We start from the raw sequence: 15480 nt of genomic DNA, 5'->3' as shown, positions 1-15480 counted from the left end.
GCTAAGAATAGACCCCAGATGTCCTTCTGGCCTTAAAAACTTCTCTGCCCTCAAGGAAATGCAAAGCCTAAGTAGCTCATGGCATGTGAACCAATAATGAACCAAGATGTGAAGAGCTTGCACATTTCCAAGAATTCACAAAGTACATCTCTGCTTTTAAATAATCTCTGTTCTGCTTTTGGGAAATAACTGGTTAGCAAGGATAGCTCAGAACAGAGCAATGGGTGTACAAATGTTTAATTCATTGATACAGAGATTGTGCCAGACAGAGCCAGAGCTGTTCAAATGTCTTCAGTTTCTGTTATCTATTTCTGTGATGTTTCCACTGCAACAAGTTCACAATTCTGTAATAAACTGTTTTTTTCTGAACAAAGACCATTTCATATCAAGCCTTTAGAAAATATGCATCTTTACTACAATTTACTCCTGAATATTTTTTTAATTTTTTTTTGTAATAGAAATTATTCTGTAATGTCATTTTTTATACATACTCCTCAATGCCTTTGGAAAATATCTCAAAATATACTAAAGATAGCACTATGGTTTTCTGCATCACTGCTAGAAATCAAAGCATTCATGTGCAGAAAAAAATTTCTTTCTGTACAAGCATTTTTCTTCTGTTGCCTGAATCCAGTCTCTTGATAATCAGCAATTATAGAAAAGAATTCTAACAATCAAATGGGAGTTTGCACTTACAGAAATTCAGGCTATTTATTGCATGAGTTATTCAGACAGAGAAAGCTGCTTGGAAATCTATCAGTAAATGAAAGAAACTGCTATTTCTGAGAACTGAAATTGTATTGATAGAGATTCTAAAGGATCTAAAGAGGAACACGATCCATTTGGAACCAATGTGGTCTTCTCAGAAACAGGAAAGGTTAAATAAGGGGATTTAAGGACCTTTTCCTCTATAAAAATATAGAGGAAAAGATTCTTAAACATAGAGGAAAAGATCCTTAAACATTGCTTTTTACCAACTAATATTTTGTCAAACCCTCTATAGAATTATATGGTATTTCAGAAGTGGTGCTGGGGGTTCCATAGCACTTTTTACTTGGGCAGCTTTCAGTAAATGGCAGTTTGCTCACCCATCCCATACTCTCCAAACTGTGGCTGTTCACACGTTGCAAAAAGACAGACCAAGGCAGAGATTAGGAAATGAAAAATTACGCTCGTTCCACAAACAGGAACCCCAGCTCCCATCTCCTCAACCCTCGGCTCTGCTTGGGTTAAATACCCAATTCCCAGGCCTGAAATAAGGGGGAATGAAATAAAGAACAGAGAACCCAGCCAGGCAGGGAGACCTCTCTCAGCAGAGCAGTTTTCTCCCTTTTAGAGGGAGATTCAGACCCGCATGGGAACCCCAGCGAGCGCCCGCATCCCGCATCCCGCACCCCGCATCCCGCACCCCGCACCCCGCATCCCGCACCCCGCACCCCGCACCCCGCATCCCGCATCCCGCATCCCGCATCCCGCACCCCGCACCCCGCACCCCGCATCCCGCACCCCGCACCCCGCATCCCGCACCCCGCATCCCGCACCCCGCACCCCGCACCCCGCACCCCGCATCCCGCACCCCGCATCCCGCACCCCGCATCCCGCATCCCGCACCCCGCATCCCGCACCCCGCACCCCGCACCCCGCACCCCGCATCCCGCACCCCGCATCCCGCACCCCGCATCCCGCATCCCGCACCCCGCATCCCGCACCCCGCACCCCGCATCCCGCACCCCGCACCCCGCATCCCGCATCCCGCACCCCGCATCCCGCATCCCGCCGGGGCTGGACGGGGTCTGGGGGAGCCGGGCTGCGGGGAGCTGCCCCTGGATCCCCCAAACCGGGGACCGGACCGAGCCGAGCCGAGCCCCGCGGTGCCGTGCGCGCTCCCGTGCCCGCGCACCGAGCGCCGGGAGCGCGCGTTTCCATGGCAGCGCAAACAGCGGCGGCTGCGCTGCCCCGGCCCCGCTCCGAGCGCCACAGCCCGGGCCGAGCAGGGGACAGCGCTGGGTGAGAGAGACAGCCCTGGGTGACAGGGACAGCCCTGGGTGAGAGGGACAGCCCTGGGTGAGAGAGACAGCCCTGGGTGACAGGGACAGCCCTGGGTGACAGGGACAGCGCTGGGTGAGAGGGACAGCCCTGGGTGAGAGAGACAGCCCTGGGTGACACCCCTGGGTGGGAGAGACAGCCCTGGGTGACAGGGACAGCGCTGGGTGAGAGAGACAGCCCTGGGTGACAGGGACAGCGCTGGGTGACAGGGACAGCCCTGGGTGACAGGGACACAGCTGGGTGACAGGGACACAGGTGGGTGACAGGGACAGCCCTGGGTGACAGGGACACAGCTGGGTGACAGGGACAGCCCTGGGTGACAGGGACAGCCCTGGGTGAGAGGGACAGCCCTGGGTGAGAGGGACAGCCTTGGGTGACAGAGACAGCCCTGGGTGACAGGGGCACCGCTGGGTGACAGGGACAGCCCTGGGTGAGAGGGACAGCCCTGGGTGGGAGAGACATCGCTGGGTGAGAGGGACAGCCCTGGGTGACAGGGACAGCCCTGGGTGACATCCCTGGGTGGGAGAGACATCGCTGGGTGAGAGGAACACCACTGGGTGACAGGGACATTGCTGGGTGAGAGGGACAGCCCTGGCTGACACTGCTGGGTGAGAGGGACACCTCTGGGTGACACCCCAGGGTGACAGGGACACCCTTGGGTGGCACCTCTGTGTGAGACACCGCGGAACAGCGGGCAAGGAGGGTGTGCAGAGAACTCTGCTGGGGACAGATGTGTGACACCCTCTGCTCTGGGAGCGTGGCTGATGGATTTATTGCACTGGTTTTCAGATCTGTCTGCGTAGTTACTTTGGCTTTTTGTTTTGTTTGGTGGGGGTTTTGTTTTGTTGGTTTGGGCTTTTTGGCTTTTTTTTTAAGTTGTTTTATTCAGCAGTTGTTTTACTCAGATGCTAGGGAAAAGCACTGAATAAAGGTTTCAGTGATTTAAAACCCTCAATGCCTTTTCTACTGATTCACTTGCTACTGGTACACAGCTACTGGAATATAATGTCAGAGGCAGTAAAATATATGCCAAATTATTCTAGCAATGAAGCTTTTTTAATTTGCATTATTGAGCTTAATAATTATAAATTAGCAGAGCTAGAGCTTCTGTAGCTTCTGGCATTGTTTCCAAAGTGCTGTGCAAACAACCTATAAAAAAAACCAGCAACCTCAAACAAAAAATATATTAATAAAATGAATATTTATAAGTTAATCATAGATACAGTTTCCTATACTTAGCTAAAATTCTATTATAAAGCACTTTTTATCTCTGAGGGTTGCTCTGACAATTATTTTCCACATGCCACTGGTTAGTCCTGCTTTTCAGACTCATTACCTGCAGGAGGAATTTAAATCAAGCACAGGAACAAGAAAATTCTTGTGATAAAGGCTTTAGATTACAGAAATCAAGGTGTGCACTGGGGGCTGAAGCTCCAGGTGTTTGCTGCAACTGCTCTGTGAGGTTCACAAACTGTGCTTAGGCATTTGACTGCCTGCCCACCCCTGCCCTGGTGGGGCTTTCTCCAAAACTCACATCAGCAGCAGGGCTGATGTTGTTCCAGGACGTAGATGGGAGACCCTAGAGAAAAATATCCCCTTATATTAAGCAAAAGTCAGAGAGGCTTGAACTCCAAGTAACAGTCAAGGAGGTTCTTGGTAAAATGTACTTCAAGAGCTGAAAAGGAGAGAGAAAATACTTGGGATATATTCAAAAGCCTAAATTCTACCTCAGCCTCTGTGTCTCATCAGCAGTGAAAGTTTGACACCTCCAAAGAATAAGGTACTAATTGGGCAGCTGCAGGAAATACACAAAGCACCAAGGACAGACATGAAAATTAGGCCAGATGAGTTTAGCTCAAAATACATAAAAACTGGAGGCTCTTCAGAGCAAAAACTGAAGCTCTAAAATAGCCCTAAAACTAGTGCAAGCAGAAGAGGATATTTTCTACAGCATCTTAGAGCAGTGCAGGTCAGGAATGGTGCCAGCAGCAGAATTGCATCAACTGAGCTAATACCTCACTAAGCCCAGCTTGCTGCCTTTGGTGATTAAAGGACAGCTTTAACAATGCTCTATCTGTTCTTTGTAAGTGAGATCATTCCCACTATGCCTTGTCCCTTAGGATCCATAGCAAAAACTACAAAAAGACCAGAGTCAGAGAAACAAAAAAATAACCTTCAACAGTTTGCCAACCTAAAGTGAAAGGCAACAGAGTTCTGTAAAGTGTGTCTGTGCTGTCCAACAATCATTCATGCTTATTGCAAGAAACCCACAATGCTGAAGCAATTACTGGGAAGAGCTTTAGTGAGTAAAAATGTAGCTTGTGAACTAGTGACAAGAGGATGAAAAAGCATGGGTGTGGATCAAAACTGGTGACTGGGTGGAAAAAGAGACAAGGGACTTGGGTTGCTTGCTGTCTCCAAATTTGTTTTGTCGTTGCTTTCCCATCAGTTTGTGTGTAAGGAGGACTGTGTTTTACACAGCTTTCACACAAGGCAGGGATGAACATCTCCTTCTGGAGGTCAGAGCATATGTGGTTTCCAGATTAATGGAGCATTTTGTTAACTGCTACAGACACTAAAGGCTTGGTGGTTAAGATACAGAAAGCCCCTAGGCCGGTCACTGCTGTAAAACTTATCACATCAATTACTGGCAGATCCCAGCTGACTGATTTATGATTTTCTTTGGACCAGGGTCAAAGACACCATCCTGACATACAGCATCAACATCTAGAAGTCTCTCTTCCAAACTTGAAATGGAAACCCACCTTGTGTCAGGTAAGGCCACAATGCTCCAGCAATGTTTCCTTGTCAGCTCAGAGGAGAGACCCAAAGTTCTTCTGCCCTAAAACAGAAGAAATGGGTAAAGCAGTTACAGACAGAAAAATCCCTGTCTGAAATGCTGTTGTTGATCATCAGATATGGCCAAGTGACATAAACCTTACAGAGGTCTCAGTTTTGTCACTGGCTTCCCAGAAGCCCTATCCAGCACCCTGCTCTTGATCCAGCATTGCTGGACATCTGCCCACACTCCAGGTGTGACACAGCACATCCCACTCCCTTTGCACTGGGTCCAGATATTCAGCTTCACATCTTCTACATCCTCATCCTGGGTTTTTTTCTGTTTGGTTTGTTTTTTTGTTTGTTTGTTTGTTTTTCCCAGAAAGCACAAAAGAGGATGAAAAAAACCCAATGAAAAATCCATTTAAGGTCCCAGCAGATACTGAACTTTTCTCAATGAGAGACAAGGAAATTAAGAAGGCACAGGAGGTATGTACACATGCTTTAGGCTAAACTGGATAATAAGCAATTACTAAGGCAGGCACCTACCCAACAGAATACCAAAATTTTTAGCACGTGAGAGATCAAAGACCTCTTCATGGGAAAGCTGGGGATGTTCAGCCTGGAAAAAAGAATGCTCTAGGGAGACCTGATTGAGATCTTCCAATACTCAAAAGGTTCTTATAACAAAAGAGCAACTTTTTACACAAGCAGATAGTGATAGAACAAGGGGGGGAGGATTAAACTAAGAGAGGAAAGATTTAGATTAGATGTTAGGAAGGAATTCTTTACTGTGAGGGTGGTGACACTGGCACAGGTTGCTCAAGGATATTAGGGATGTCCCCTCCCTGGAAGTGTTCCAGGCCAGGTTGGATGAGGTTTTGAGCAACCTTGTCTAGTGGGGTGCTCCTGTTCATGGCAGGGCACTGGAACTAAATGATCCCAAAGATTCCAACCCAAACCTTTCTGGGATTCTGTGAATTCTGGGAGGTCTTGACTGACTGTTGCACAGCCTGGCATAGTGTGAAAGGAAGCAGGAGGTGTAAAGCAAGGCCTCCTCACCTCACACTGGGGGCTGACACAGTCTGGTGTTTGCTTGGGTTGAAGGGTGCTAGACAATTATGGGGAAGAGCTTAGGAAGCAGTGCACTAAGGATGTCTGCTGAGTGATGTCCTCACCATAAAGCAGGCCCAAACTGGGCAGACAGCACTGAATTACACTTCAGTCCATGTGAAAGCACTGAGCAGGAACACCTTTTACCCTCCAGAAGGTTCTGAACTGGGTTTGAATAGATCTTCTCAATCTGAACTTAATGGTTTAAATGTCCTTGTAGAAGCTGGACTAAGTTGGTTTAAGTGTGGTCTGTCCCCCTTTAACCAGGGGACTCCAAGGATGAATCTCAGAAAATTTCCATTTGCTCACAGCAATAACCCAAGAAGGAAAAATGAGGACACTGAGTGTATACAAACTGGCACAGGTGGATGGATGCAGAATACAAATCAACAAAATAATGACAACAAGGGCTAAGAAATTTAGTGTTTCAGTGTGTCTTCAGCTTCAAGAGAGAATATTATTGGGATTAGCCAGATAAACTAGGCAAATATGCATCAGCAGGGTATCACCACTGCAAATTTCCAGGCTGTCAATAATTTACTCATGTCTTTAAAAACCACAGCAAACAAAGCACAGGATCAAACAGTCACATATTTGACTTCTCACAGGAACGCGAAAAGAGGAAGACTCTGAAAGTCCATGAGAAAACTACTTACTCCACTAAAATGAAGGCAAAAAGTGGGTTGAGGAAAGCTTTGAAAAGGGAGGAAGAAGAGGAGAGCAAAAAAGAGGCGACATGTGAAGAGAGACTGAAATATCTTCAGGAGATGCTTTCACGGAAGTTAGCCATGAAAAAAGGTGGAGAGCAGGCACTGTCTTTGCAGTGGGGCTGCTCAGCTGGGTGACAGCCTAGAGCAAAGGCCAGAGAGGGGATGGGCAGAGCAGCTGGCTCTGGCTGACTCTGGGGAGGCCATGCCCACAGTTCTGTGCTGGGTCTCGCCAGCCCTGCGGGGCTGAGCCATCTCCAGCTCAGGTATTTGCATTCAGAGCCCCTCACCGGGCTCCACCAGCCCTGCAGCAATGAGGGGCAGCCAGCTGAGGGACTGCAGGACCTTGTGTGGTGGAAACCTTTCTACTAAGCCAACGTAAAGTTGGATTTTAATGGATACAGGCCTAGATTTTCTGCCTCTGACATGAGTAGATTTGTCATTAGTGTCTAGAGGACAAGGACCAGATTGTCCACTCCATTCTCCCTGGTTTTACTCCATGAAAATCCATATGAAACTGATGCTAAACAAGGTTATAACTATAATACAATAATTAGTAATGCTGACTCTGAGCATGCCAGATCCATGCTCATGGCAGCCTACATATTCATTGTGTTTTGCCTTGGCCATATTTCCCCCTCTCTAGTCTAAGCAACTTTATATTCTGATTTCAGATTATAAATTCGACAGGGAGACCTTCCATGGCTACCTACAGGACAGAAAACAGATCTTTTTTCTTGAGGTACATGGCTTTCAGCACGTTACTTTCTGTTCATTATTTACTCTTCCCTGTGTTCCCTTTGTTTTGATGTTTATTCTCCTGAGATCAATGCCTGGAGATCTTTCCAAGGTGGCACACATCAGAGCTCATGAACTGGCTGTCCAAGTCCTGCCTTACAGCCACTCAGAATCTGTAGCCCAGTAATTCCCAGCCAAGAAATAAAGGAATGTAGGTCATTCCCATCATTCAGTAGCCACCATGGAAGCATCCCATTTGTGAGATGCACAGTCACCCTGATCTTTGGCTCCTGCTGTCCTGTACATGTGGCTGGGAGCCACTCTGAACTCAACACGAGGGAATGGAGTAACTGTGCTCAAACATTCCCATTAGTCATCTCTGTTATTGAGCTGTAACACAACTGAATCAATCTTTGTCAGCCAGGAGTTAATGCAGTGCTGGGACTTCTGAATTCTGTCTTTAGATTCACTGCTTATTTGCTATGTTCCTTCTGAAATAACTCCTGGCCTCCATGTACCTGGCTTGCACTAAGTCACACACCTAAGTTTGAAATCCTTTCCCCCTCTGCCCACAACTATCAGGGAATTTTGGAAAGCTAAACCAATGTACCTTTAAAACCACCCAGCTGATGTGACTGTGTTGCCTTTGGGGCTCATTTCAGCACACCATTGCAGTAAAGAGAGGGGAGATTGAAAAGATGGAGAGCATAACAAAGGATGAGGAAAGAAAGCTGGAAAAGGCTGAGAGAAGGATGGAGAAGGACGCTGCCATGTTTGATGCCTTCCTGAAGGAGAACCACAATAACTCTGTTGAAGCACTGAGAAAGTAAGGAGCACTGAGGGAACCACCACTGTGCTGCTTCATTCTGGGCACAGGAATCTGCTGCTTGACCTCCCTGCAGGGTTTTGGCTGAACACTCTGAGTTTCCCAGAGCTACAGTTCTGGTGGCACCTTTCTCTCCCCACATTCAATAAAAGAGAGGAAGGAGAACAACATCCAGGGAATTCCCTCATTGCAAAAGCCCTTGCTCTGGGGGCAGCAAGGAACCTGCTGGTGCCTCCACCACTTCCATTCTTCTCACAACACCATTTACTGGAGGGAGATGCCTCTGCCCAGCCCTTCAGTGAAGCAAATGGAGCACTTTGGCCCTTTGCAGGTATCACAAGGGCACAGCTGATGCTCAGCAGCAGCCAGATGAGGGAGGCCTGAACATTGGGACTTTGCCAAGGACAAGAGGGTCTTCAGGCAGAGCCAAGCATGTCCTGGCATATATCTATAACACAGATTTCTAGGGCTCATATCACATCTTTTTCGCTGTTTCATAGGCACCTCAATTCACTTCTCACTACTAAATTGTTTAATGGCTTGTTTGTGCATCCTTTCCCAGAGCCAAAAGAGAAACCTCAGCAAAGACAAAGAAAATAACAGAGATCCAGGGACTCACAACTGAAATAAAGAAAATCCAAAGGTAAGACTGCTCATTACTCCTGCCTCACCTTCAACAGCCCCTACAGTGCTACAGCTTCACAGTCCTTGCAAGGGATAAACTTCTAAAAATGTTCCATTTTAAGATCAAAATGTTTTGGCTTTTGTTTTCCAGATGCTGGCTTTGTTTCTAAAACAACTAATCTAGTTCTCTAATTACATTTTTTTTAAAGTATATATATTCCAACCCCAAAATTAAATGCCTAGCATCAGATTAAAATCCAAACAAAACTAAGCAATGCATTTTAATGGGGAGCTAGGGAAAGACAAAAGAAAAGTATAATTACCATTATGAGTTGAGCTGGAAAAACTTCTCATTCCTTTTCAAGTAAAAATTCAAAAATTAACAAGCTCAGTTCCATAGCAAGAGATATGACCAGGGAATATGACTGATTCTCAGTTTCCACATGAGAAACCACAAAGAGCACAGGTTCCCTTTTGCCTTTGCATATCCATGAAAAAATGTGCCCTCTCTCCCCTTCTCTGGATGAAACTGAATATCCAGAGTGAGAAAGAACCTGTTCAAACAGAAGCTTCCATCCCTGCTAACAACCTTTGTCCACTTCTCTCACCCCAGTGACATCTCCAGATTTGAGGACACCCTGCAGGAGTACAAGATGTACAGGGACATCCTCTACCAGCTATCTCCAAAAGAGTGGCAGGAGGAGCACAGAAAAAGGCACAAAAAAGAAAAGGATAAGGAAAGGGAACCCAGAGTTCATGAAGGAAGTGCTTCACATCCCTCCTCTGCAGAGCAGGGTGAGTGCCAGCTGAGAGCTGCTGCTGCTGCTGCTGCTGCCTGGGACAGCCCTGGCTCTAAGTGGGCACCTCCTCTTGTCTCCAGAGCAGGGTCCCAGTGGCCACAGTGCCACTTTCACGGATATTCCGAGTTCCCTGCTGTTCTCAGAGAGTTTGGATTTCAGGGCACGGGATGTCAGGCCACAGCTTAAACACTTCCTGAAGCCTCTTCTATCAAGAGACCTGTAAGTACCAGATGAAGCAAACAAAGGATTAAGGATTGAAAAGAGCACTCAGCTGACTGGGAACCAGGACAGGGGAATCCCACTGCTGATCCTGGCTGGGCATTCTAAGGTCTGGGGCTCATTGCAACAAACTCAGAGACCACAGAAAGCTGTCAGGTGTGCCAGTCAGTACCCATGTGCCTGCTCCAAGTGAGCTCCATCCTCAGATCCTCTGCTGAGAGCCTGCCCCAAGTGGGGCTGTCACCAAGACAGTGCAAACAGAGGTTTTTAACCCTTCATGGCACAGGTACAAGTGAAAGTGATGAGCAGACTGAGCTGCCAACAGCAGCAAAGAATCACTTCCCCCTCTTCCATCTCTTGTGTAGAGGAAGAAGCATTAAACAAATGAGAGAGTTACACTCACTCCCAGTGAGTTTAAAGGCATTTGGATCAACACCCTCAGCTCAGGTTCATGTGTCATTCCAGCCCCATGGCCAGCACAGCCCAGGGCAGCACAAAAGGCAGTTGGATCATGGACAGAAGTAGCTCCTGTGCTGTTTGTTTGTGTGGTCCCTGGACCCTACTGACCCCCAAATATCCCACAGGAGGCAAAGGTGGGAACGTGCAGAGGAGTAAACAGGGACAGTGAACAATAACAATGTTCCTATGTCACTAATGAGATCCCCTCTGAGCTGTCATTTCTCTAAGGGCCTAACACACAAAATGCTTTTTCAGAAGTTCACTGGAGGATGCAGAGAGTGAAATCAGCTCGGACGAAGATGAGGTCAGAAGTCTTATGTTGAAAAATTTGTATTTTCTGTTTGTCCTGTATCACTTACCAATTATTACTAATTTCCCTCACCTTCTAACCATTAGTTACAGTTTTGAGGAGTTACTGTAGTTACAAATTATAAATGTATATTTATACATTCCTGAATGTTCACTTTGGTGACACATATTATAAATACCTTAGTTTAACTTTCCTCCTTCAGTTTCCAAAACCCTACCATCATCTCTAAGCTTGCCATCCTCCTGTGAGATATGACATCACAAAATGAAAGATTTTTCAATTAATGCAGTTACTGGCTTATGTCTGAAATAGAAGTTTTCCCACTCACAGATGTTTGCAATACCTTTTACCCCCCAAAATGCAATTTGTTTTGGGGGTGAGCTGTTGAGGCAGAGTACAGATACACACATAGCAGGAAGGATGTCCATGTGTGTTTGCACATGGACAAACATGGACCTCTCTAGATGGAAGAACATTTGAATAGCCAGGGCTGGTGCAGACCAACCTCCACATTGTTCAGTGGAACAGAATCTAAAGGAGAGAAAAGACTCATCACACGTGTTTTCCTCTCTAGGAGCCTGAGCTCTACTTCACTGATCCTGAACAATTGCTTAATACTTTCATGGAGATGCTGGATGAGAACTTATGCTTTGTCCTGAACTCCCAGGATATTGCAGAGAGTTGGAACAAGGCCCAACAGACTTTAATCAGCACACGTGAAAGCGTGTAAGTGCCTGTGGCCCAGCCTCCAGACATAGGTGACCCCTCTGTCCCCACAGACACCTCACTGTCAGACACACATAAGGCTGCTCACACAGCAGGGTCTTCCTTGTGAGCTCCCAGGAAAGTGTCCCATACATGCTTAATTTAGGAGGTAAGACTTGAGCTTGGAACTAATTCCTTAGTCCTCAAGGCACATGCTAGGGAATGATGCATTGAGCATCCTGGAGTCAATGTTAGTGTAATTCTCACAAAGGAAGGCCAAAGAAAGAAATAAGGCAGTTCCTGGAATGATCCAGAGCAGCACCAATGCTGACTCAGTGCAAAACCTTCCTACAGGAAGGCAGCAGGGAACCCAAGTGTCATTGTAATCTACAGTGTCAATGGCAGGTAGATCTATATATTCCCATTTAAAATGTAGTTTATCTCCTTGTGGAAGTTTTAAAGGTAATCTGGATCCTCCTTTGACTTACCAAAAAATCCTGAATGTTTAGCGATGCAACTTCTCCCTCCCCCACACCAGCACAGTCACTGCTTTTCCATTAAAAAACCCCGAAGCTCCCCGTGTTTTCAGGGCTGTGGGTGCAAGTTCCCAGGAAAGGCTGAAGTGTTACCTCCATCTGCCGGCAGCAGAGGGACCAGCCCAGGCTGCGGAGAGCAGAGCCGTGTGCTCCAGGGCTGCCCTTCCCAAGCGCCTCCTCTCTCTGCCCTCTAGGGAGAAGGAGCTGGCAGCGCTGAAAGAGCAGGTGAACACCCTCCGGGCCTCCGTGGCCAAGGAAGAAGAGAAAGTAGCCGAGCTGAAGCTCAAAGTTCAGCTCTTTTCCTCTGGAGAACACGAAGGTGATGACCAGGTACAGTCTGGGATCCAGGCCAGAGGGGTTCACATGAGCACAAGTGGTTCCTCTCCCCCAGCCGCATCCATCCTGGCAGCAGAGCACACTGGGGTGCTCTGAGGAGGGATCAGTGCTGTTTGCCAGCAATGGAAAGGCTGGTGTGGGGCATTGCTGAGGCAGCCAGCTGGGCCAAACCTGTCTGCTCCATGCAGCTGCTGCCAGGTGGGAGCAGGGCTCCCAGACACAGCTGGGCAGCTGCCCCAGGTCACAGCCAGGCTGGGAAGGGGACACCAACAGGAGAATGGCTCAGTTCAGCCATCTGTTCCTGCCATTGCCCTTGGCCAATCAGGACACAAGCAACTGAGGCTTATTGAGGGGATTCAAGTGTTTCCCTCACAGATTCCCTTTGGTTTTGGAGGGATATTATGGGTCCACTTGGCAGAACTCAGTGTGGCACTCACCATTTCTCCTGTCACCTCCAGGACAAAATGCTCACAAGCCTGAACAAGAAGGTGCAGGAAGTCTATTTCCAGTGCACTGGAGACAATGAGGCAAACCTGCCAACAGTAGAGATGTTAAAGGTCATAGAAAAACAGCTCAATGATTTACTGGACAGCGTGGAGAGAATCCCACCAGCAAAGATAGAAAAGGCTGTGAAAGACATAAGAAAGGAACAGAGGGCAAGGTAAGACAAGACCTTCTTCTGGAAAACATCTCTATTTTAAGTGTTGACAGCTGAAAGAGCCAAATCAACCCGAAAAAAAACCTGTAGCAGCAATGTGAAATTCCAATAAAGCAATCCATCCAATTTTACTTCTGTAAGGGTTCTACATTCACAGTACTTGCATCTCCTCATCAGTGAACTGCAGCCCACAGCTACATTAGAAAAGACCTGCAAACTACAGTAGAAGAATGTAGAAGAATAAAAAAGAAAACATTAAACCCACAAACAATACCAGATTCTGAGAATCATCATTTTAAGAAAAAAAATTACAGTAACAAAATTTAAACCGAATAAATAGAAAATTAAACCTCAAGTTAACACAGTCTGCCTTGCCCTGATATTTTGTTAGACTTTAATATGTACATAAGGGCATTTGTCAATAACTCCAGCTTTGAAATGTTTCTTCTACAAAACTTTTAAGTTTAATTTGTATTACTAGATTAAATAGTAGCAATTAACAGTCAGTGTAAGTCCCAAGATGAGACACGTTACTGTAGACCCAGTTACACAAAATTTCACCTCACAAATAACAAAGATAACTGAACTAACTGCATCTGGCCATCCTCATGTGGATCAGACAGATTAACATGAGGATTTAAAGTCAGACAATGACATTTTGGTTCTGCTTATTCTCTTTCTCTGCATCGTTATTCAGCTGTGTAGTAGAAAAGGTATGGTGCTTCTTCCTGGTGTTCTATGAAGAGGTTTGCACTCTTAAACTGCAAAATAAGTATGAAAAACATTTATTCTGTGCTGGGGATGGAGGAGAATAATTAAGGAAAGATACCAAATAACAGTAAAAAGTTTTTTAAAACCCAAAATACCCCAAAACAAAAAATCACCCCCAAAAAAACAACCAAAACAAAAACAACACCAACAAAACCAAAACACAACAAACCCTACTAAGAGCATTAAACATTTTCCTCAAGTTTACATGGTTAAGACTGCAGTTTCTTTGCACCAGTGCTCCATAGCTTGAGCCCATTCCTGTTCCAGCACTTCATTTTCATCCCATCACTCCAGAAAGAGTAGGACCAGCTGCAGGCAGTGCTTCCCTCTTACCCTTCACAGCCACCAGCTCCAGCAGGTGTGCCCCAACCCCTGTGCTCCAATGGTTAGATGGAAGGTGTGATGGAAGGTGTTATGTTAGATGTTGGTGCTGTGTGTCAAAAGCACAGCTGGTGCAGCTGCAAGCTGCATTTAACCCAGCCTTTATTCCCTCTCTTCAAAAGGCTCAGAGAGGAAAAGCAGAAACAAGCAAGGCAGCAGCAGGATGAAGGATTAAAAAGGGACATGGAAAGATCACAGGTACCTGAAGAAAAAAAGGTAAGTGCAGGGGTCTGTGGAAACACCCCACCTCAACAGCTCACTTTGGAGAAGCTGGGGCTACCTGAATATCAAATGTTCAAGGGAAAAGTATTTTTAAGGGGCCTCCACAGCTGTGTGTGTGGGGGTGGCACCGACAGCCAGGTGTGGTTTGCAGGATTTACCCAATTGACAGGAGTGATGTAACTTAAGCCTCTGCTGGGAAGTCAGCCATAGTGCACATGATTCCAGCTCAGGGTCCTTCCATCATCCTTCTCTCAACCACATGACCCCCTCCACTACTTGCCAGTTCTCAGTAAGCTCATTTCAATTCACGAACTTGGTTGTATTAAACCAAGCATGAAAATTGGCAAATGAAGAGCTGGGCAGCAGCAGGACACTCCTGAGAACAGCAGCAAGGCCCTGGATCAGCTCAGGCACATCAAACCACACCTTTTCTGACATGTTCCACATCCTCCCAAACTCAGCTCTGGCCCTTTCAGAGGCTCATGCAGAGCTCCTGCCATGGCTGCTGCTGCACCTTCCCCAGGGCAACACAGCCACCAGGAGACCCTGGTTCTGTCACAGTGACAGCACAGGTGACTTGAGAGCAGGGGCCACGAGTTCCTGCTCCTTTAGCCAAGAGAAAATAGAGAAAATTTCTTTGGATTTCCAACTTCCCATCCTCTTCCTGGCACAGGACTAATGAGGCTTTAGTCAGAACGCAGTTGTAGGCACAGCAGTGAGTTGCAGAAGCTGAAGCAGGAGCACACACACAGCCTTCAGGTGCTTCACATTCACCTCCCAGCACAGCAAGCTCACTCAGCAGACACCCTGCAGCCTGCCTGGGCACAGGGCAAGGGCACAGCCCCTCCCAGGCTGGCAGCACTGAGCAGCTTCAGCTGCCTGCTCAGACTCCTACCACTGATGCACTGCCTCTTCCTCCTCTGCAGAACTACAAGAAAATGGCCTTGCCTTCCAACCCATCTGCCAGGAAGGAGAACAGCCAAGGAAATAGATAAGGAAGAACAATTGTATTATTTCTCCTGATGGCACAGCCTTAACCACAGCTTTCAGGGCTGATGCTGTTCTAGAAGTCTTTTCTAGTGCTACAATCTGTGAGTCTCTGCTCAGCTGAACTTAACTGTCCCATGAAATTTCCTTCTCCTGCCCTAAGATTCCAGGAAAAGTTTACAACCCCTTTTCCCCTCCTTTGGTATTTTGCCTAAGAAAATAAATAAAAAATCTCTCATTTTGCTTCTCAAGCTCCTGCTAAGC

General features: G+C 46.8%; 1 protein-coding gene across 3 annotated transcripts; it reads left to right on the top strand.

Annotated features, from left to right (window-relative positions):
* The first annotated feature begins 1870 nt into the window (after positions 1-1870).
* On the top strand, positions 1871-15467 carry CFAP100 (cilia and flagella associated protein 100). 3 transcript variants are annotated; one of them, XM_071439634.1, is made up of 15 exons: positions 1871-2007; positions 4738-4821; positions 5207-5313; positions 6546-6735; positions 7319-7386; positions 8045-8208; positions 8771-8851; positions 9446-9627; positions 9713-9851; positions 10566-10614; positions 11195-11346; positions 12056-12191; positions 12656-12858; positions 14130-14223; positions 15156-15467. In XM_071439634.1, the coding sequence occupies exons 2-15, from the start codon at positions 4800-4802 to the stop codon at positions 15222-15224; spliced, it is 1656 nt and encodes a 551-aa protein (XP_071295735.1). In that variant the 5' UTR covers positions 1871-2007; positions 4738-4799; the 3' UTR covers positions 15225-15467. The 3 variants fall into 3 exon arrangements, with proteins under 3 accessions (XP_071295735.1, XP_071295737.1, XP_071295736.1); XM_071439636.1 differs by having other exon boundaries at positions 1908-2045; XM_071439635.1 differs by lacking the exon at positions 1871-2007 and adding an exon at positions 2236-2248.
* The last annotated feature ends 13 nt before the right edge of the window (positions 15468-15480 follow it).

The sequence above is a fragment of the Agelaius tricolor genome, unplaced genomic scaffold, assembly GCF_023055355.1.
Source record: "Agelaius tricolor isolate 1412-34295 unplaced genomic scaffold, bAgeTri1.0.p SCAF_14, whole genome shotgun sequence".
NCBI classification, from domain to species: Eukaryota; Metazoa; Chordata; class Aves; order Passeriformes; family Icteridae; genus Agelaius; species Agelaius tricolor.
Note: the sequence above shows the minus strand (reverse complement) of the source record. Positions and strands in the feature narration are given on the sequence as shown.

Bases quoted from the DNA above. Each gene is read 5' to 3' on its own strand.
- CFAP100 (XM_071439634.1), top strand. From the start codon at position 4,800: ATGGAAACCCACCTTGTGTCAG. The intron at 11,347-12,055 runs GTAAGTGCCTGT...TCTGCCCTCTAG, and splicing joins ATCAGCACACGTGAAAGCGT to GGAGAAGGAGCTGGCAGCGC. The intron at 14,224-15,155 runs GTAAGTGCAGGG...CCTCCTCTGCAG, and splicing joins AGGTACCTGAAGAAAAAAAG to AACTACAAGAAAATGGCCTT.